This window comes from Plectropomus leopardus, chromosome 6, assembly GCF_008729295.1.
Source record: "Plectropomus leopardus isolate mb chromosome 6, YSFRI_Pleo_2.0, whole genome shotgun sequence".
NCBI classification, from domain to species: domain Eukaryota; kingdom Metazoa; phylum Chordata; class Actinopteri; order Perciformes; family Serranidae; genus Plectropomus; species Plectropomus leopardus.
The window spans coordinates 24,341,524-24,364,316 of record NC_056468.1 but is presented as its reverse complement, the minus strand read 5'-3'; the positions used below and the strand labels follow the sequence as shown (position 1 = coordinate 24,364,316).

General features: G+C 41.2%; 1 protein-coding gene across 2 annotated transcripts in view; it reads left to right on the top strand.

The window, feature by feature from the left end:
- Positions 1-6,325: 6,325 nt before the first annotated feature.
- efna5b (ephrin-A5b) overlaps positions 6,326-22,793 on the top strand; it is a 109,363-nt gene continuing 92,895 nt past the window's right edge. For both annotated transcript variants that reach the window (XM_042488237.1, XM_042488236.1), the window contains exon 1: positions 6,326-7,449. In XM_042488237.1, coding sequence (XP_042344171.1) covers positions 7,325-7,449 — 125 coding nt within the window. In that variant the 5' untranslated portion in view covers positions 6,326-7,324. The remainder of the gene's footprint in view (positions 7,450-22,793) is intronic.

Genomic DNA, 22,793 nt, shown 5'->3' with positions numbered 1-22,793 from the left:
CAGTTTTGCATGATGACCACCTTGTGTGCTCTGCATCTGTAAAGCGTTGGTTGTGTACATCCTCAGATATTAATGCTACATGTCTGCAATATCATGAGCGGTAGCTGCAGTGTTGGTACAGTATTGTGATGTAACAGGGTCAAGGATCAGTAGTATGGATGTATTAGAGAATGGAGTACGGCACTGCCACTCAGTCTTGTGTCTATTTTTTTCCAGTGGCCTCTTTTTGCACTGAAAAATCCCCTGCAACAGAAAAAGCATTTTCCCCAAGCCATGGGGTTCTGAATTTTGAAAAACTTGACCAAATTCCAGGAAAGAAGCCTTTTTTTTGGTTAATGTGTATTTTGTCTGCTGTGTGCGAGCATGAACAAAGATGCTTGCTAGGTTAAAGAAAACCTTTAATGGATGAGCAAAAATTGAAAGGGAAAAGAGAATAAGGGCAGCAAGGCTGAGCGGTGATACACACTATCCACTATACACTATCCAGTTCGCTCACTCATGTAGCCCGGCTAGGCCTCTGAGGCATGATGGGATGAACACGACTGCAAATATTCAGTGGGCTGCATAACCCTGATGTAATCTGCAAGCTAGAAACTTTTCTGGTGATTGCGTCAGGTGAGCAGTTCTCATTGGACTGACAAGGCCCCTTGGGTCTTGGGGTCCATACAGTATCTCGTTCTTACAATACATCTATGGTCAATAGACACGTCACCAGCAACAAAAATGGTGGAAAGATTTGAAGAGAAGCTCACAAACCAAGTTCACAACCACCTGCATCTGTACGATGTGTCACCACCACTGCACAGTGACAAATATGCTTGTCAAAACAGCACGCAACCATCTTTGATGGTGCTGTTTTCGCTTCATCTGCTGTGATCTCAGTAATAAGAATATGGGAACCTCCCCCCTAGTACAAAGGCAAGTATGTGAACAATTCCATTTACAATGCAGCCGGTTGTTCACATGAACGTGTGGTTAAAAAGCAAATATATCAATATAAATATATCAAATATATCACCAGCTCAACACACTCATGTCTGTACTGTAGATATCTCAGCTGCTGGTTGGCTTAGTTTAGCATAAAGACCAGAAAGACTGTGGCATATAATCGTCTGCAAGACCACAATGTGTCATTTTTGTACGCTCTAAGTTTCCTCTATTTACAGTCCTTGTACTAAGATAACCAGCTGCTGCCAATAACCTCATCTTTACTTATGAATCGTCTCATCTAACTTTTGGCAAGACCGAAAACAAGCTTATATCCCAAAATTCGAACTATTCCTTCAACCTTTAAAACCCTTATTGTACTCCTCACCCCTGAATTCCGAACTTTAGCAGTAATTTCAATTTTGTCCAAACTGAGATTATCATCACCAGAAAAAGGCCAGCGTTGATTGTTTGTTGTCTGTCTCACTTTGACACCAGTGACCGCAGTTTGCATCCTGTCTCCTGCAAGTCAGTGTTGATTTCTTTTAAATATGACCACGGTCTTTCCGATACTTTATCCAAGTAGTTGTTGTTGCCTAAATGTAACCAAAACTCAATCCAAGAGAAGGCGGATAGGAAAACGCTCATATGAATCATTGTCTTTCCAGTCACATGGGTTTGGATATGGATTTTGTTGTTTATTCTAAATCCTCATGTAGTCTTTTTAGGATTGCCGGACTTGTCCTCATCTTTCTGTCTTTGTGAGGGCATGGGGTCATCACAAGTATAACCATCTCTCTTCATCTCTCTTTTTCTCTTTCACCCGTACAAACACAGACGAGATATGGCCACTGTAGGCTCCTTCCTTCCCTCTATGAATAGAAGGACCTTGGCTGTCCCTATTGAAAACCTGATTCCTCATTGAATAGGAAGCCCTTGTCCTTACATCGCTCTGTCTACTGCACTGATGGTGTACTAATGGCAACATCAGTCCCCATCTGGTGTCCATCATTTGGATTCAGGGCAGGGCCCGTCCCAGCAGATACATCCGATTAGTCCCTCTCATCGATTTGTGCTGGCTCGTCATGACTTAGTCAACCCAAGGTGTCTCTTCTATGACATGCTGTCTCCCTGTGATTTAGTTTGCCAACGCTCTAAGTGCATTGAGTGTGACAATAAAATCTTTAATCTAATATGCATCCTAAAGAGGGAGGCAGTGGAGAATTAAGAGCGAGTGAGGGAGCGAGACGGAGACGGGAGGTAATGTTCTCGATGAGCTCAGATGTAATGAGAAAGGTTTGTGTCAAGTTTATGAATATACAGGATACAGACACTGAAAAATGCTACACTTGCCTCTTGAGCCTGACTGATGAATATGGGATTTCGTGCGTAAGATGTGGAATTAAATGGATTGTCAAACTTCTCTCCGAATTATGAATACACACAAGTGCTTATTTTTAACTCCTTGTGGAGCCCATGTCTTTGTGCATAAAGGAGAAATATGATTATCATCCTCTCAAATGGCCATAAAAATATCACATCTGTGCTCTGAAGAGGCAAAATCCTATTTTCTCCTCATACGTAACCCAGCCTAATCTGCGCTCACAGTTTGACGCATGTGATAGTGTGAATGGGGTTACAGGGCACAATGCATGCACAGTGCTTTCAGTAATTCTAACTGACAACTATCCCTTTGCCTCGGCTTGTGAGAGAGCATCATATTTATGGAAGTGTGAGCTGGGTATCAATGAGATTCGCTGCTACACTGTCTGAATAGATCATTACATAGATCTCCGGTACACTGCTCAATCGGCTGTATCCCAATGCCGTTTCTCGGTAAACAGACATAACATTAGGGAAATGCTATACAGCGCAGTGCATACAGTGGTAATGTACTGTAAAACCATGGGGATACTTTATAGAAATTTGATGATGAGGGAGGATGATTTTAAAGGTGTCTTGAGAGCAGATCTAATGTTTCCTTTTTATGGTTTATGGCATTAAAAGCAAGCCATTATACCTGTAAGGTGCCACTTTGTCTGTATCCACTCGGTGATTTAGTTTTATATCTCTTTTGATGTAAAGGCATCTTGCTGACTGATTAGCAAAAAGTCACATCTAATGGATACAATAAATCTCAATTCAGAAAAAGGTGATTAGATTAGTTTTAATTAATGCTTTGCCAAATGGTGTGACATGTTTTTGCTGTTGTCACAGACACCTCTAATTGACGGATATTTTCAAGAGAACTCTTTCAAAGGATCTTTTCTGCTTTTCATGTCCGTAATTGCCTGTTGGCATGCCCGACCTGCCGTGTTGACACCAGACATACCGAGGTGCATTTTTCACATCTTTTTAATGAGCCTGTGTTATGATGCGGTCTCTAATTGTGCAGTTGGCAAAAGAACAATAACATTAAAAAAAAAGGTGCGAACCACCCAACCAGTCAGTCAGTCAGCCTTCCCATCTCACCCTGCTGTGACCCTGGCTGTGTGAGCGTACAGATTACTGTGTGCGGGAGGAGGAAAATCTCAGGCTTGGAGCCAGACACTTGTCATTTTGGCCAGAATGACTTCTATATATCAAACTGAAGCTCTTGATGAAACCAGTTATCCTGTATCAAAAAGGCATTACTAGGATCACAACCAAAATTGAATTGGACAATAAAACCTCAAAGTTAAATAGTTTTTTGGAGGGAAAGATGAGACTCTGTGGTAAAATCAAAAGCCACTTTGTGTGCATAAGATGTGTATACAGTTTATGAAATAGAATAACAAAAAGGGAGCTGAAACAGACTGAAAAAAAGATGACAGTTTGTTAAATTTCCGTCCATTTTAAAGAAAAAAACTCATCGCCTGATCACTGATCGCCCATGTAGGTACTGTTTCCCTCCTTACTAATCAATCAAATATAAAAATACACCCAGGTTTTTGGAAATAGAGTTCCAGCCATCTTTGTGCTCCTCTGCTGGAACATGTGGATGGGGGGCGAGGGAGAAAATGGGCCTGCATGAGAAGTAATCAACGCAGCCCACTATGATAGTGACAGCGGGTTAAGAGAAGGGGACGGGGAGGGAAAGCTCTGTTTCTTTGCCAGAGAAAATGAAAGCAGCTGGGGGTATGTGCTGTGTGCTCGAGTTAGTCATATATGCTTGTTATCAAGTGTGTTTTTCTGTTTTTATATGTGAGTGTGTGTGAGGGAGAGAGAAAGAGAGAGAGAGAGACGGGACGCAGCAGGAGAGGAATGTAGTCATAGCTGTAAAGTGGGTGTGAAAACAGCTATGTTCACTGACCTCCAGGCTGACCTCCCCACCCCTCCTGCCCTGGTGGTTGATAGTATCCTCTGTGTGTGTGTGTGTGTGTGTGTGTGTGTGTGTGTGTGTGTGTGTGTGAGTGCATCGCAAAAAATGCTGAAGAAAAATTGGTACGTGACAATACTTGCTGGAGTTTGTGTGGTGGTCTGAGTTTACAATAGTGTAAGGGAAGAGGTCAAGAGGATTATCTTAAAATATTAGATGCCCTTTCACCCCTTCCTCCCTCCTTCCCTCTGCCTTTTCACTCTCCTCCTGTATCCTTGACGGCACACTGCACCTGTTGCACACACACACACACACACACACACACACACACACACACACAGAGATGCAGTATACATGTAGAACTAACTGAATCTCATTTTCTTGACTTCACAAGGATAAAATATCAATGGCAAATTCGAGGTCTTTCTTACTTTTTCATTTTTTATCTCTTATATATAACTTATCTTCTGAAAGACACATTACAGAGGATAAGTGGAGAAAAATAAGAGCATACTAAAAAACTCTTCACTTACCTCTTGAGAATCTTCATTTTTTGAGGCTTCTATATGTTTTTTTTTTTTTTTGCTTTATAATTTAATATTACATTTTATTTAGATTTATATTTCAACACTGACTACTTTGTGCTGGTATGCTCTAAGAGTTAACTCGTGCAACCTCAAACTTTTTTTGTTCTTCCTACTGCTACTTTAACTGTATTGTAGCTTAACATGACATATGGGCAGAAGGGGAAATACATAATTAAATTCACGTGTCTTTTCAAAAACATATTTGTCATATCTAATCCTTCACTGGTGACACACACAACCATACGTACCTAAAAAAACAAGAAAAAAAAAAAAAGAAAAAATCCACCCAACAGTCCTAAATCTGGAGAAACATATTTTTTTAAACATGCCATAAGACCAGGTCACTATAAATTCGCCTCCTGCACATTGTATCCGTATGAATTCACATAACAGATATTTTCGTTAGGGATTTCCCACCTGAATTAAGGCCTGCTGCTCATTTTCTAAAGTTTCATAAATCCTCCTCGCGAACACTTGTCTGATTTAAGGCGACGACAGACGCGGTTCCCCTGGCGCACTCCGACTTGGATCTGTCCCCCCGGCTGAGTCAGCTATCCCGTCTGCTCGCCACTGCGGGGCGTCTGGGCGCTGGAGCGGCGCCCTGAACCCCCCTTCAGTCTGTTCCCCGCAACAGGCTGCCCTGTCACATCTACCCGGAGCCTCTGCATGGACATCATCTCTCAGCATTACGCCATCACAAGGAGGCACCAGCAGCAGCACCCTCCGCCTGTCTTTCTTCATAGACCTGTGGGATATATGTGACCTTTGTGGAATCAGACATTAAATGTGAACAAAAAATCGTTTTGGTAACTTGATTTTAAATCATTTTAAATTATGTTTTTTTTTAATCTTTGCACTTTTGCGTCACTTTTATTTTTATTTAAAAAATGTAAATCTATTTAAATTTATATATTATGTATTTTTTATTTCTTGTATTGCATATCTGCATCCTTTATTGTGTTTTATATTTTATTGCTCTGTAAAGCACTACGGATTGGCCAGTTGAATAAAATGTGATAAAGCTGCCTTGTCTAGAAATCTTTAAGTTAGCGGAACAGCGCAATTGCTACGTTTTCTATATTTCTGTCTTGAATATTACCATAGGATAATTTAATGTTATAATAAAATAAAAATAATTAGGCTTTGTTAATGTACACTCAGCCATCTCCCCAGTTATTAATTTTAAAAAAACATACATTTGAATTGAGTTCAATTGAACTGAGAGTAACTGGAGTCCATGGTCTTCTTTGCTCCGCCGCGTCCGTTTGCATGTAATTAAATAGCACCGTGCGCTTATCTGCTCGGATCTGACAGTAGAGTTAAAAGCGATCCCTGTCCTGCGCACCTCCTCTCCCAGTCCCCTTCCAGCTCTACCTCTCCGTAATTGAATTAGCTCGGTTTTAGGCGGGGGAGGGGCTTTGCTTTGTTCGAGCGACGCCCATTCAAATAATTTCAAACCAATGGGACTATCCCCTGCGCCGCCGTAACCAAACCCACTCTCTCAGTCGGCGTCTGGAGCTGCCTGCTTCTGCCCTCACCTTCCCGCGTGTCCCGGCGTCTTAAAACCCCAAACACAAGAAAGAGGAAGACTACACAGGGCGCACATGGGAGATTTTTTTTCAAAACCTGCACGTCGCACGATGGCTTATATATGAGGAGGACACTTTGGGATGCGGACATAAACACGCCACGGAAGGAAGCGCATGAGAAAACACAACGTTGTCCGTCCTCTCTCCGCCACCGAAAAGGACTCCTCCCCACCTCGGCCGTGACACCTCCGGTAAAACGCCGAGAAAGGATATTTTTTAAGCGGGAGACGGAAGTCAAACGCCGCCGCTCATCTGCCAGTGACTGACTGTATGGCTTTAAAAAGTTGCCTGGAGAACATGGACATCTGACGTGCGCCACACGGCGTCATTGGACACATTGAACCTCTCTCTCTCTTTCCCCCCATAACATCTTGGACTGACTAATCCCCCTGCGCTTTGGGTTTGGAGTAAGAAGAAGTGTTCAGCAGTTGTCATTTGTCCTGACACAGGCTACATCCAGTAGCTCCCTGCAGAAAGGGGGGACGTTACTAGAAGACACTGCCTGTTGTGCTGCGCATTTGCTGCTGATCTCACTGTTTGTGCATTAGTGGGAGAAATATTTTGTCAGCCCACAACGGATTTGTCAGAGCTGACATCCTGCATGACATAAAACCCGTGATTCATCTGGACCCTCGACCTGCAGCAGAAAGACAACACAGTGACGCGTCCGTTTTTGTATAACTTTAAATTCCCGTCTGCCTGAACAAGTGTCATCTCCAGTGTCCCCCTCGAATGCGCACATCCTCGCTATTCCCTTTTCTATGTTGTACGCATTTCTACTTGTTTGGCATTCGCAAACTGCGCCAGCAACACGCGGCCACATGTGAACGAGACTCATCACCTGTCCCGGTTGAAGCGCCCGTACAACTCGACTGACTGACCGACACTGAAGAGGAATACGTGCCCGAAGTTTCGCTGTAGTGATGCTGCAAATGGAAATGGTCCTCTTCGTCTGCCTGGTGCTGTTGATGTGTGTATTTAGCCAGGAGCCCAGTTCCAAAGTGGTGGCCGACCGCTACGCCGTCTTCTGGAACCGGACCAACGCCAAGTAAGTGGCCTCACACACCGGACAGTTTTTTTTTTTTTTTTTGCAGCGGAGAGTCGGCGGTGTTCCGTCTCTCCTCGCATCTGCATGAACCGCGGGGTTCGCAGGTTTGCTGGACCACATCGGTGTTTATTCTCCGCAGTGAGGGCAGTGAGCCAGTAGCTGTAGGTACAGGCTTTAGCTGAGGATGGGAACAAGAGTATTAAAAGGTTGTCTTATTTTCAATACGTAACTGCTCGTTAACAGCGCGTCTCTCGAGGAAACTGTACATTAAAACCGTGCGTAATAAGGCCTGAGCGTAACATTCGTCGTCTACTGTTGCACCCGCTGTCAGTATTGTCCAGATAGGGAAATTCGCCTTTCATTGTGAGTTATTCTAGTTGTATACACAGGTTCAGAGCTGTAAGAGGCTATAAAACCATCGTGTGTTGTTTTTCGGTCCGGCGGACTCAGACTGTGTATTTACACGACCCCACTGGACCCATTTGCACCAGTATCTAACTAGTCTCAACCAGGCTAAACGCAAACAATCAGCACAAATCCACCAAGTTCATTAAACGGGGCCATTCATTTACTCAGTTCACACTGCGAATAGGTTCGTTGCTCTGTTGAAGAAAACTTAACTTGCAGGCCAAACGTCTAAGAGCTGTGCAGTGAGAATTAAAAGCAGCTCCTGCGTTCAGTGTGTTTACTGTGTGAGGCTTCAACACTAACTAGCGACACTTAATGTAGGCAATTAGAACACAAATATCAGTTTTTTAAAACGCCTCTTTCAGCAAATTCAGTACAGTGCAATTTTATGGACGCACAGCGGTCTCAGCACACCCAAAAGTACATAACGCAGTTCTTCATGAATATTAGAAAGACGCCAGTGGCAGACATAAAATGAGTAACTCGTCTTTGAGTAGTTAAGACACTCACTAGACTGGAGCCACAATGGCATATTATGGTGATTTATTTATTTTTTACTATTAATTAATCTTTAAAATAGTTCTTGAATCACTTTTTCTGTACGGAAATGTTTCCTTGAACAATACTGTATTAATTTTAGTTGAGTTCAGGAGCAACTGCACAGCTTTTTTGCAGTTTAATAATGTTTGCTCATTGAAATTTGGAGCAAACTATTAAAACATAAAAAAAATAAATAAGTAAATAAAAAAATGAAATGAAATTTGGAATACTGCAAAGTTTTACAAATCAAGTAATGGATTTGATAAAAAATTAAACTCTAAATAATGCAAATAAATTCAGGATTATAAAACCAGTGTAGCGTCATTGTTTGAAACTGTGTAAGGCTCTTTATTCCATTAAGTGTAGTGTGGAAACCAGGAACTTTCCCATTTAAAACTTTTGAAAAGTTTTACCCTGTGTGACAGTGTGCTGCCTACTCAATGTAAAATGGACACAATTGAAACATCAAATATTTTTTCTCAAATTTTTGCCTATTAGTGAGCAGGAAAGGCTGCTCATTAACAAGGGGCACAAGTAATATCCTACCCTAATGTCTCAAAATAAAAATACTCAGACAGTTAATTCATATATTGTTAAATGCTTTGGGAATAAAAGTGTGCTTTTCGCTTTTAATTAATATTAATAATAGCACATGTGCTTTTGACATTAGACTTAGCTTTGTTAATAGTGAAGTGAGGATTTTATGTGCTACAGTGGGCCACAAGAGAGAATGTAGGCAAAGTTAAAATAAAAGTTCTCAGATGTGCTGCAGTGCTCGAATCAAACTCCTCTCGGCTCGGACAGGCTCCAGTCAAGCTCAGTGTTGAGAGTACATGTTTGTCGAGACAGCGTTTCCCACTAAAGGTCCCTTATGGAGTCAGACTGTACAGCCTTGTCCCCGGCTTATTAAGTCTAAACACTGCTGGTGGAGTTTACAGAGATCTTTCACTCAACTGCCAAGGGCACTTAGTATTTGTTGAATAAAATCCACAGCTTAGCCTCCAAGTGCACACAAAGCCATTAATAGCACATGCTGAATTTGTTGCACAACTATTTATATTCAGTTTGAAGTTTCGGAAAACATGATTTATTGCTTGAAGCAATTAGTGGTCAGGGGTACAAACGGAGGGCTGACTGTAAGCCCTCTCCTGAAGTTGGGGCCAGTCTAGCGGGGTGCGTAGATTCTCGGCCTGATATACCGTAGACCATGACTGTTGTGGTCTGGGTCTTTACTCCGACTTACCCTGGCTGTTTATTTGTGGAGCGCTTTCTTCAACAGAGGCAAACACAATTCTGAGTTGAAGCTAGATTCCTGCTGTTGATAGACATACTTTCATTAGAAAGTGCTTTTTTTTTTCAGCAAAAAAGTTTTGACTTGACTGGCCGCTCAACTTGATATCTTCCAGATGTGCTGACAAGTTTTCTCACTTTCAGTGAAAGCAAAAAAGTGTTGTTGAAAAAAAAGGGAAATTTAAGTAAATCTGTTAATCTCAGATCTGACACAGTAACGCTGAAACAGAGAGGGGAGAAAACAAGAACTCTGTGATCCCTTTGGCTGCATGCATGTTGTGTCTTTGACGCTCTTTGTGTCCCAAAGTCAAATCTGAGAAATAGATAGCTTCCTGAGCCTGATCCGTTTCTGAAGCCTTGACTTGCCTGAGGAAAGGAAACAGGTTTTCACAGAGGCTGTAACGCTGCTAACACCAGTCACTCCGTTCTACTTACTCTAAATAGAGTTTGTTTGACTCTCACCCCTGTAGGCCTGAGGCAGGAAGTCAGAAAGGTAATGCAACAGCAGGGAGGAGATGGGAGAGAGGGACAGATAGCAAACTTGTCTTATTGATAACTTGGTTAATAAATATTGAGTCCCTTTCTTCGTTCATTACTGTAGAGCGCTGGTGTGGCACTGCACCGTAACTTGTGACACGTCTGCCTTTGTTCTGAGGCTTCACAGTCACGCTGAAAGTTTGTCTGCCTCAAAAATTTACTGTTTGAAAGCCCCACGCGCAAAAACAGGCACATATGTTACTTTATAATAGCAATCAGAAATAATGTTAGCAGGTGCCTTAAAAAGATGTTTTTTCTTCAAGTTTGACTCTCTCTTTGCATTCTTTCTTATTGGTGTGTGAACAGTCGCTCAGGGCTCATTTTACTACCTCCAGAAAAAGCCATTTGTCGCCATTCATTTTTGCACTGTATGAAACTGCCGCTTGAAAATTGCCCCAGCTAGATAATCCATCACACTAAAGCTGTAGTTTGAATTTGGTTTTGTCATAAAATCTGTTTTGTTTTGAAATCGTTGTGCTCAAGTTGGATGGTTCACATCAGCGTGTGCAATACGTTACAGTCTGCTTACTGACTTAATCACATGAGATGAAAATACCAACTAAAAACTGTTTTAACTTACACTTTGCCAAGCAAATCTCCTACAATAAATTTAGAGTTTAAACTTAAAAAAAATGTATTTAAAAAGTGGCTAAAAGAAAGCTAAAAATTATAAATGTCTAATTAAATGTGGCATGTATTGCAAACTGATGGTAGATAGAGTGAACTAGACATAGATATGAAAAAAATAAATGAAAGGGCCAGAGACTCAAGGAGTCACTCCTGCTGTTGTTTGAGTGGATGGTAGACAAAACATATGAATATAGACACGTTTACAGCAGAGTCTGTCAGGAGTATTTATGTGGAATTACAGATAAGGACTGTTTGTATATGAAATGGAAACTTTTGTTGACAAAAATGTTTTTGCAGTTTAGAATTTTCTTCTATTTGGTTTTCCAGCAGTCAGAATTATAAGCAATTGGTAGATTAGTGTGGAATTTTACATTGGTTTGGTGTCTCGCAATTTGCGTCAGTGGTGCTATGATTCTTTCTGCTTGGTGTTTGTGTTGTTGGCGATTTGGATTCAGGGCTGAGGGGATTTCCATGGTGTCGTGTTGGCTTTAGTCCACTGTTGTGTATCGCTGCTCTAGCATGAGACCAAAAACTTGCGAACTGTTAATTTTTTTCTGAATAACACATTTATCTCCTCTTTTGTTCCCTTTAACACACTTTTATGTTATGTTTATTTATTTCTTTATTTTTTAACTTTTGAGCATTTTGCCAATCAAAAGTTATTTTGAAATACACTTGGGTGAAGTGTTGAAGCTCTTTCGGTCATTAGAGAGTTCCTTCAGTTTGAAATAACTTAAAATACAGGCACATTTCACTGTCTGGATTCTGCCCTCTGCTATCTCGCTGACTGTCTTTGCTTGTGAGTATTTATTCTAATGAGGGGACAGCCAGTGGCTCTAATGATGTCTCAGCTGTAATGCTGAGGAGACGGCCGTTCCCTTCCTTTCTCCCCCTCTGCCCTTTCTTCTTCCCAATATCCCTTCTCGCCTTTCTCCCGTGTTACCTCTCGGCGCTCTCGCCGTCTTTTTCTCCTTCCCTCCCTCCCTCCCTTTCTCTCCCTCCTTCTCTCTCCGTCTGTCTCCTTGCCGGGCACAGAAAATGAATGAATACAATTAGATATTTCGGGAGTCCCTCCACGGTTGATGGTGGAGAAAGACGCACAGAGGTCAGGCACACTCTGAGAGGAGCTCAGGGAGAGGTCACACACACACGGCGAGGAATAACGAAGCAGAAAGTTGGCCTGTGAATGACAAACTAGTAACTAGAACTCTCCTTGAAGTGTAGGCTGTTATTGACATTAACAGTTTGATGCGGTTGTGGTCATGCAATTTGCTCAAGGTGATTTGTATTTCGATGCATAATTTGTAGCTCAACAAACAGCCTGGAACGCATTTTTGAACGTAGCTGTAACTGGAAGCCATACGTAAAGTAGTGGTGTCGCTGGTATCAAAGGCAACTTTCCTTTGTTGCAGTCGTGCCTGGCTCGTCTTTGTGCATGTGAATTTTTTTTCGTGTTAGAGCGTGTGCGCGTGTGCAATGTAGCAAATGAGCCACAAGGTCATATAGGGCTTGTTTCCTCTCCCTCAGACTCATAGATACCAGAATAATTACGTCTTTCTCCCCTGGACTTCTCATTACCTGTCACAGACCAGTGGGACATGAATAAGCGTCTTGTCAATCTGTTCTTGTGTGTATGTGTGTGTGTGTGCGTGCTCGCTTGTGCTTGTGCGCAACTGCTGACTGTACATTAACAAAGGCAAGCATGCATGGAGGTGGAAAGTTAGACCATATACCCATCTGTCTCCAAAAGATGTGAAAATGATATATTTTAGTGTTAACTTTTATTTTTAATTCCAATTCTAAAAATGAGTAATTTTTAAAATCAAGTTTATATCGCTTTTGATTGCCAAAGTTTTTGACCCTTTGCTAGTGTTTCCTGCCCCCCTTATCATTTTTCTACTGACTTGCTTTAAGCTGTGTTTTACTCTCTCCTCTGCTGTGGCTCTCTCCCTCTGTCTCTCCGTCTGAGGGCTGATTAGTTCTTGTTAATGACCCCTTGCTCTGTCATTCTTTCATGCCTGTGGCATTGGCAAGCACGAGCACCGGCCGAGCTGCGGGGACAGGCGAGTGCACGGGAGACACAAAGAGGAGCGGGGACGAGGCTGTAGAAAAATAAACACAGGAACCTGACGGAAAACCAGCAAAACTGTAATGACGGCGCTGTGCGATGTTATACTTCTATTAGGTTTTAAATGGCACTCTGTGTTTTCTCACCAGACCTGTAAATGCACTTTCCATTTAAATTAGATTTTTTTCTATTAACTAGAAAATGAGCCCAGCAGGCAGTAGTCAATGCTTAGTCAATGTGCTTGGCAGAGCAGCTGTTCTTCAGCGCGCGGTGGAAGAGGGGGAGGACTGTTGGCCGTGACCCTTGTGGAGGTGCTATGCGGCGGACAGAAGCAGCCCTGTCGCAGGGGGTGCCTGGTGGTCAGGCTGTAGTCTGGGATATGCTAATCCTACTGAAATAAAGGCAACCTACAACTAGGAAAAAAAGAGATATTGCCAACATGTATTATTTTTTATTGAATTTTTAAAAATGCATTTTTATTTGATTATTGTTGATTTATTTATATTTATACAAATTATTTTTGCAAAAATATATTTTTTAAGGTAGGTAGTTTTTTAGTTTGCCTTCGTCAAAAAATACAATAAAACATTTTTCTAAAATACGCCTTGCACTTCCTTTGGAACAATTGATACCCTTTTTTGACCTTAATTTTGTTGATTTATTTGTCCAAACAGAAATCCTGTGTTTGCTTATGATAAGATAAATATTACTCATAGCCCAACCAAGGTTAAAAGTTTTGCACGGGTACTAAGAGTCTTAAAAATTCCACATTCAATTTAAATGTTTGGTTATCCACCAAAAACGGAATGGATCTGCGATTATACTGACAGAAATGGACAATATTGAATGGCAGCTTTACTTCAGTTGCACATGTTTCCCTCCCTTGCCTGGGGAACCAGATTTTAATGTCTAGGTTTTTGTTTTCAGAGAAATCACTCCAAGGTCAGATGGAGTGCTGAAACGCTGCTATCAGCTGGGCGATCTGTCTTTTAGCCCTCATGCAAGCCGTGGCTTTCAGGGGAACGCTCCGTATAGCTGTACTTGGAAACAATAAAGTATTAACCAGCTTATGCAATGCCCACATGCAAGACTTATATTCTGCCATGACAATGATAAAAATAATGTTTCCATTTTTTGCTCGTTGGTTGTTCCTAGTTTGTTTATTCAGCGGTTAATTTCTCTCTCTGTCTCTACTCTCACTGTATCAGCTTCGCTCAAAATATCAAAGTTATGGAAAGTTTTTTCCCCCTCAACTGTTTCTTTATTTCCTCTAAAGTTACTTTGTGCAGCTGTGGGAACAGATCTGGCACTCTAAAGTTGTATTTTCCTGTGAACATCTGAGTAGATTTGTAGTTGATATGAACACAGTAGACAAAGAGAGAAAAAATATTTTTCTGTCTGGTTTATCGGCTCCCATATCAGAAAAGCTTATGTTTCATTTTAAGACCAAAAAGGAGCGATTAACAGGAATACAGGACGGCTGCAGGTCCAATAAGGGTCACTCCGCCTGTCTAGGAATCTCGCTATCGTGCATTTTAAGTCCTCGTTCGTGGCTGAAAATGGCGCTACCATATCCTTCTTCACCTCCTCTGCTCTCCTCTGTAAGATGGAGGCTCAAAAGCAGCTGTTACTGTAGTAACGCTTGGCTGATCTATCATCCCTGACCAGAAAGGGGCGCTACTGAGAGAGCTCTGATACCCTCCTGTGCCCTCTGCTCACAGCCCAAAGCATTTCAAGTGTACATTTGGAGTGAAGGCTACATACATTTTGCTTGATTTAAACCAGCTCCTTCTGCTTTGCTTGATTTGACCTCGTTAAACTCATTTACTGTCAAAGTCAAATTATATTTACAGGAACTACACCAGTATGTAAAGGCCAAAACGACTGATGGGTTTCAAAAAAAAAAATTCTCTTACTGTCACTATTCAACTGGAAAATGTGACGGGAACGATTGAGACTGTTCACTTTTTGCCAGACACATTTTCCACAGATAATTCCTTTCATGGTAGGCTGGCTTCGGACCTTACACTGCCGTTTTCCTTATTTAACTTGGGGGGCTGCGGGGGAGTGACTGGATGTTTTTCTAGCTGGGCAGCAGTGTGGAGAATAGATCCCAGAAGAGAACACATCTCCAACTCGTGAATAAAGACCTAATTGACGGGTTGTAGCCAGTTGTAAATGACTCATGAGGTAATTCGTCTTTGCAGACAGACTGAGAAACACACTGAGGGACTGTACAATTGTGTGGTCTGCGTTCCCTTTGGATTTGAGATCCACTTGGTTCATTTCCAAACTTTCATATCCACAAATAGAATTTTTATAAGTCATAAAGTTCTTCTTCTTAGTCAGAAATGGCATTATCACCTCCTAACATGTATGTAGCAAGCATCCATAGATGGTTTTGCATGTTTTTGTTTGACGTTCCTTTGTTTGCATTGGCAAAGTCACAGAAAGGTGAAAGAACTAATTGATTCGCTGGCCTTGTTTTTAATACGAACGCCTCTTTGTAAAGCTCCCACTGCTGCTACAATTTCCCACTGACATAAATGTAAATAAACAAACAATGTTGCTTTCACTTTGTTCAGTCTACCATCCTGGCGAGACGTGCCAATAATAAGCTAGCTGCATTAGCCTGTTTGAATTGACAGTAGAGAAAAAATACTAGCAGCCAATGCCCCCCCCCTCAACGCTGGGCCGTGAGACTGAAAGGCGGCCATTGTTCTGCTCCCCTCTGTCCACTCCACATAGCCAGGGCTGAAAGTAATGCATGCGCTTTAAACGGAGCAAGGAGGAAAAAAAAAGAGAAGGGAGGGCAAAGGAGAGGAGTGAGGGAGAATGGTGTGAATGGCTCTGGGAGTGCACAGCTGAAGTTGTAGTACGCTTTCGGACAGAAAAAGGGAGGAGAGGAGGAGTATAATGCGAGCGCCAGACACGAGGGGAGAGGCATGTAGTAGCCAGGAGTTACACAGAGTGTGGAGAAGAAAAGGTGGCAGTTTCCCTCGTTTCCAGCTTATCCATCCTCACTCATCTGCCTCCCTCCACGCCATCCACCTCCCCCTCCTTGTCTGTCCTTGCCAGGGTTTAAAGATGCATGTGGCTCTCTCTGTCTCCCTGGTGGCGACGGTGGTTGGTTGGTTCTCCAGGGGACAGACTCCGGGTCGTCACCCCGAGGAGGTGTCGTCTTTGCGGTCCGGGTTTAGTGACACTGGGGCTATTTTTTACAGAGACAGGATTAAACCCGCTCAGGTTTAGACCCCTGCTTTGTTTCCTGTGACACTGAAGACTCCCACACACGGGGGCTGTGTTTACTTGGGGGTTAGTGCTGTGGCGCTAAAGTTGCATCCCGGTCTTAACTACTGTGACACATTGCACACTGTGCCCTTGAAAGTGCATTTTCCACTGAAATGCATGTATCACAGTCGGAAAGCCGGGATGTGTGCACAATGTAGCCGTTTAATGGAGGGTTTCATTCCAAAATGCTATATATCTGCTGCGGAGACAAATTGGTGCAATAAGAATGAGCTGTTTTTGTCCTCAGCAGTAGATCCACTTTGCAAGCCAAGGTCATAAAATGATGCGTTCTTTTCATTGTGATGAATAATGTGTATAATTATGCATGATTGTAATTCTAACAGTGGATATCTCATTTTGTTACAAATCTCTTCATGTTTGTCTTGGACTCAGCTTGTCTCTCTCGCTGCATCAGTTTGACAGCTTGGGGTCTTATAAGGCTAAGTGGGATTTTTGACCAAAAATAAAATGCAAAATATATATATATGTATATATATTTTATATCTACTATACGCAGTGGTGGGAAGTAATTAAGTATATTTGCTCACGTAATGTAATTCAGTACAATTTTGAGGTACTTAATACTTGTACTCAGTGTGAAGTAATAATACTTGGTTACAGTACTAATGAATTTTTTGGAATATATGTACTTTACTTTAGGTTTTATATTTCTGTCAACTTTAACTTTTACTCCAATATATTTCCTAAAAAAGTATACACTTTGTCCAATACATATCCCTTAAGTATTTTAATTACTTACTACAAAATAGGGAAGGAAGGGAGGACAGGAAAGACAGGGAAAAAAAGGAATGGGAGAGAAGGAAAAACTGGATTTGTTCATTAAATCCTTTAACTTAATGACCTTGCTTTTCTTCAAATATATTATTGGCTCCATTTTTAAGTTGGGGTATGTTACGAGTGTAAGAAATGTCAGAATTCTCAAAATTTGGACCGCTTGCTTTTATATTACCTGCATTTACTTGTACTTTTACTCTTTTACTCTCTTTTACTCTTTTACTTTAACTCCTTTTGATAATTTATTACAGAAAATGTCAGACACTTAAAGACTTTTAGTCAAACAATATTATAGGTGAATAGGTTAAATACTTTGTTTCAGAAGAGTTTTATTATATATATATGTATTATAAAAATCTTTCAATGGGTCAGTTCTACAAAACATTAACTTTAATAATTTAAGTAAATTTTACTGTTGATACTTCCGTCCTTTTACTTAAGTGAAATCTTGAATGTCGGAATTTTGCTTGTATTTTTACACTGTGGTATGGCCACTCTTATTTAAGTAAAATATATGAGTACTTCTTCCACTGCTGACTATACTGCGTATTGAAAAAACATCTTGTCAAATTGTGAAATCAGCTGAACTGAACTTCAACGACTTCTACTTTGGCATGAAAAGCTCTTTTTTTAGATCTCCTCTCCTCGATCCAAGTCTTTTATTAGGCAACAGATGCTCGTCTGATCTGAGCTCTAAGAAGAGTCTGAAATCAAACAGATAATGAATCATGTTTAAAAATGTATAACACAGAACCGAATCTGACGTCTTCAGATGAATCTGGGTTTGATGTTAATCCGAGCAAGTGTTTTGTGTTTATGGGTTTCTGTGTTTGTGTGCCTGCATGTCCGTGCCTTTGCCTGCAACTGGTGCGCATACACACTTGTATAGTTACTCCTGTGCATGCGTAAATGTGTGTGTGCGTGCGTAGCTATCCTGAGCCGACCTCTGCATCGATGCCTGCTTTAATGAAGCAGCAGAAACAGACACCCGTTACTATAGCAGAGCGCAGCACTATTCTTGACCCAATTCTCTGAGCCTGCTCCTCTGAGAGAGCTGCTTGATAGTTTTCCCATTTTGTGAAGTTGCATTGTGTGTGTGTGTGTGTGTGTGTGTGTGTGCATGTCAGTCTTTGTTTATGTGCAGTGGTTGGTATTCCTGTGTGTAACTGTACTGTGTATTTTTTCCCCTGAAGGGAAAATGATTGATCCCCGGAATGTGTGATAAATCCCATCTTCACCCTCTCCTCTCATCCGAGCCCAGCGTTGACTGGTCTGGCTTACTCCAAACATTATCCCACATAACCAAATATGACACCCTAAAGTACATAGACCGACAGGCACACACACACACACACACACACACACACACACACACACACACTCTCTGATTTAGAAGGGCAGTTCATTATTTCTTTAGTGAGGTTCAAGTTGCAGGAGATGTGGTATTTATTCTGCTTGTTTATTTTCTTCTTCTAAATCAGCGAGCAGCGAGTCTCCGAGTGCAGCAGCCTTTGAACCGCGGCCTATCCCATGACTGCAGCCCGGGGTATTAACCCAGAGCCACTGAGAGGCTTAAAAAGCCATCAGCTCATTGTCCGGAGACACAAAAACCCCCTTCCTCTAAAATCCCCCCCATCCTTCTCTTCTCTTTTCCTCCTTCCCTCCTTTCTTAAGAATGCCTTGAGCTGGCCTCTGCTGGCATTCATATTAATCAGTTTTAAGGGTCTAATGAGATAAGTGAGACTTAAGGGGAGTCCCCAAAGTGGCTTAAGCCCTCCGGATAAACAGAGGTGATGAGCGCTGCCTATGGCCACATCCTCAGAAGTGTTTTTTTTCCCCCACATTGTCATGCATACAAAAGTTTTTAATGTCCTTAATCTCACTGTTGAGCTTTGAAAACATAACTAAAATAAAGTTATTGAAGGGCAAACATCACCTGATCTCTTAAATCACGAGGTTTCGTGAGTTTGGTCACGAAACCTTAGGGGTTGAGAAGTTAGTGCATCTATGAATTTGACCAGCTGCAGGTTTCTCCTTTGTCTTAATCCCCCCGCCCTGCCTGCTTGTGCCCTCTGCTCCTCATCCCGCCAAGTAACCCTGGAATATAGGCCAGTCGGTTTCCTCCCGCTCTTTTGCTTCTTGTACCATATTGTCCTTCTTTTTCCCGTCCTCCCTCCCTTCCTCTCTTTGGGATTACCACATCTTAAACTGTACTGACCATGTCCCTGGCTCTAGAGGTCCTGCTGAGGTGACCCAGCATGCCCACTGTCAGCATTAGGTTCAGTGTTGTGGCTGCAGCTCTTGACTGACACTCTCTTTCTCACCCCCCCGTTTCTCTGTCTGTTTTTATTTCCTTTTAATCTTTTTTAAAAACAGTCAAGGCCCCAACCCCCCCCCCCCCCATGTTTCTACTCAAGATCTCACCTCCAATACAGAGACAAGAGTGTGTGCACGGGTGTGTGTGATGAAACATGGCGGCCAAAACCAGGAACAATAGAAATGTGCCACCAGCTAGACACAAAGAGGTAAAAATGGCAGCAATGTTTGAATCAGTTTTTGATGTTAACTGCAAAATTTTGAAGGAAAAAAAAAGGATTAATTAGGCAACATTGATTCAAGCTATTTAGCAAGGATAAACTTCATCGGCAAATTAAATAGTCTATAATCTGTAATGATCTGCCTGTTATTCCAAAGGTGCAGATGTCAGGGATCAGATAGGATGGCAGAAATTAAAACAGACATTTAAAAATACCTTTTAAAAAAACTTACTGGAAAAGTTCAAGTAAATGGTTACATGTTTTAAAAATAGGTTGGTTTTTTTTTTTTGAGAAAATGAAAATAAAAAAGTTTTCCTGCACATTTTGGCTCTTGTGTATCGGAGGCTCTGGTCTAAGTGTATCAGGGGAACTACTGGAGTAGCTATGAGGCAGGACAAGTCCTCAGAGAGTTAAGTTTCACCTGCTGTTCTGTTTCTGCGGGCCGCAGGACTCCACGACCGGAGACATTCCAGCCAGGATTAGAGCGTGCATGGCAAACGGAAGCACAAATAAGAGGGAGTGAAGGGGCTTTTTTTCATAAATGATACAGCGTTTGGCCTGGCTGTTTGGGGGTTAATATTACTTTTGAGATTTTCCCATGAAATGCAGTTTGGTTCAAAATTCACTTGTTAATGGTTCCTAAAAGGATTTTTTTTTTTTATCTGAGACGTAATTTTAAATTGTAATTTGTAAACACATTTAAACTTAAAAACAAATGTTGTTATCAATTTAAAATAACAATACTTTCTAATAAAGAAAAAAAAGTTCAACATTTTAAAACTAAGAATTAAAAATTGATTACAAGAAGTAGCTGCAGAATATTCATAATTATAATAAAAATTCTCAAAACTGTGTCACATTTTACTCTTACAAATTTGTTAACATATTTACAAATATGCAGTTTTATATATAGGCAAAATTGTTGATAAAATGAAATCTTATACAAAATTGCAGAATCTGGAACAAAAGCACATGAATTTTATACATTTTTATATTTTACCATACCACCATTTTATTTAATTATTATTAATTTTTTGGCCATTTGCTTTATTCTTGAATTAAATATCTTTCCTTAATTTTAGGTTTTTATTTCAAATAGATAGTCATCAATATATATTTTACCCCATCACTTCAAATGGGTTTGAAAGTTTCCACTTTTTAAATTTTTGGTTAGCTTTAGAAAATGCTAATTTGCCTTCTGTTCATTACACCTTTTATGGAAAGCCTAACAATTTGCAGATGTTTCAGAGGTATTATTTTTCATGAGGCACAGAGTTGAAGTAGATTATTAGCTTGTGGGAAAACAGATGCATCATATTTCTCGCGCTGGATTAGAGTGTGCGCTTGGCTTTGGGTGGAGTGATGAAATATTCATTACTGTTTGTGATGTCTAAGAAGAGTAGCACTTGCAAACCTTTGCACGCAATTCATGAAAAATGAAGTTAACGTAGACATGTGAGCGTGAATGTGACGGAAGCTTGTCTGTCTGTCAGGCTGGTGTGACCTTAACCCAAAGCACTGATGATGGCTTCACATTTCCTCTGTGGGAATTTCTTCTTTGTCTGTTCTCAGGATTCTTATTTATATATTTGTTTAACTTTTCGTACCTCTCAAAAGTGGTTTAAATAGATAAAAAACATAAGTATCATGCTGAATTTGTTTAAAGATCGGCCCCGTATTCCCACTTTTCTTGTTAACAGACAGACAGGTGTCAGTCGCCAGGTCCCTGACAGTGTCAGACTCGTCAATCTGAGCGACATCAGCTCCACGGCTGCTTTAATAATGCAACACAGCCACACTTTTTATGTCCTCTCCGGCTGTCCATCCTTTCCTTTCTCTGGGATGTAGAGAGCTGTCCTTACATTAGGACCAGGTCAGATTGCGTCTGCCGTCGTACATTAGCAGCAAAGCCTCCCTGCCTGTATCACTGGTAAGAGGAACATGGCACGAAGATGGCTGAATTATTCACACTCATAATCGGCCTTTATGTCCTGCTGCCAAGCCTGGCCCCACTGTTATTCTAGTGCATAATTGATAGTGCTCAGAAGTGGAAAAGTTAGAATAGCAGAAGTAATGCAAAGCGAAAGTGTAGTCAGGCAGCACAAGAAGGGGAAGAGGGGGATTGGCGGGGTAGTGAGGGGGTTAGCGGAATGGAGGTGGGCCCCTATAGGAGTTTTTACACTGAGCTTGTGTTAGCCTTTACGGGGCTTAGGTCCAGCTAGCGTGAGGATCGCGTGTGTAGGCCAGCCAGACTAGTGTAGTGGGGGGAGAGGAGAGGGGGGATAAGAGGGGGATAAGAGGGGGATGAAAGGAGGTGGGAGGGAGAGGAGATTGGGATCCAGAGTAACAAGGCCTGACGCTGAGCTGGCCCAGAATGTGGTCTGTTTCTCCCCCAAAGTTACTCTGAGGCTCCACTGTGCGCAAATATCTGTTTGAAATGGAATTGAACTTGATTTGGGAATGTTTGTCTTTTTTGAAAGTATTCTGTCTTTTGAATTATCGTGGAGGAGTAATCACAACTGTTATCTACTCAGTAGATTTGTACTCACGGGTTTGGTTTTCTGTTTGGACCCAGTCCAGTGAGTTTTTTCATTACCTGCTTGCTCAGGCAGGTAAGAGAGGCATTGACATCACATTACAACCATACGATACAATGATCAATAAACAGCAACCTCCAGAGAGGAGCGGTGATTGGCTCTTTTCCAGCAGGAAAGAGAGGCCATCTATTGGGAAATTGAATGAGACAACCTTTTGAAAATATTTCAACACAATCCACTCTTGGAAATATAAAAAATGCAGTCTGTTTCATATTTTTTATTTAAAGTAACCTGCCATTTCATATCTTCATCTTTACCCAACTCCTCAAAGGAAATTTACTTTATTTTCTACACTGTAAAATCGTTGGTTTTATTTAAAATAATCTTGGAATTGGATTGCTTTGAAAAAGGAAAGTAAATAGAACTATTAATCTTAGTTTATGTTTACTCTATATATAAATGTTAAGTTTATCTGAAATTCAGCTGTATTTACTCAATTTTGTAAAGTTGTTGCAACTTAAAAATGACAAGTGAAATTTACTTGATCTTTCTAAGTGCTAGCAACTAGTAAACCAAGTTAGTTTCACTTAACTTGATCATGACAAAGACGATTTTTGCCAATTATGAAGTTAGGAGATCTGCAAGTTCTGTTTTGTTAACATATTTAAGAAAATACAAATTTGCAACCAGCAGAGTACATATACAACACAG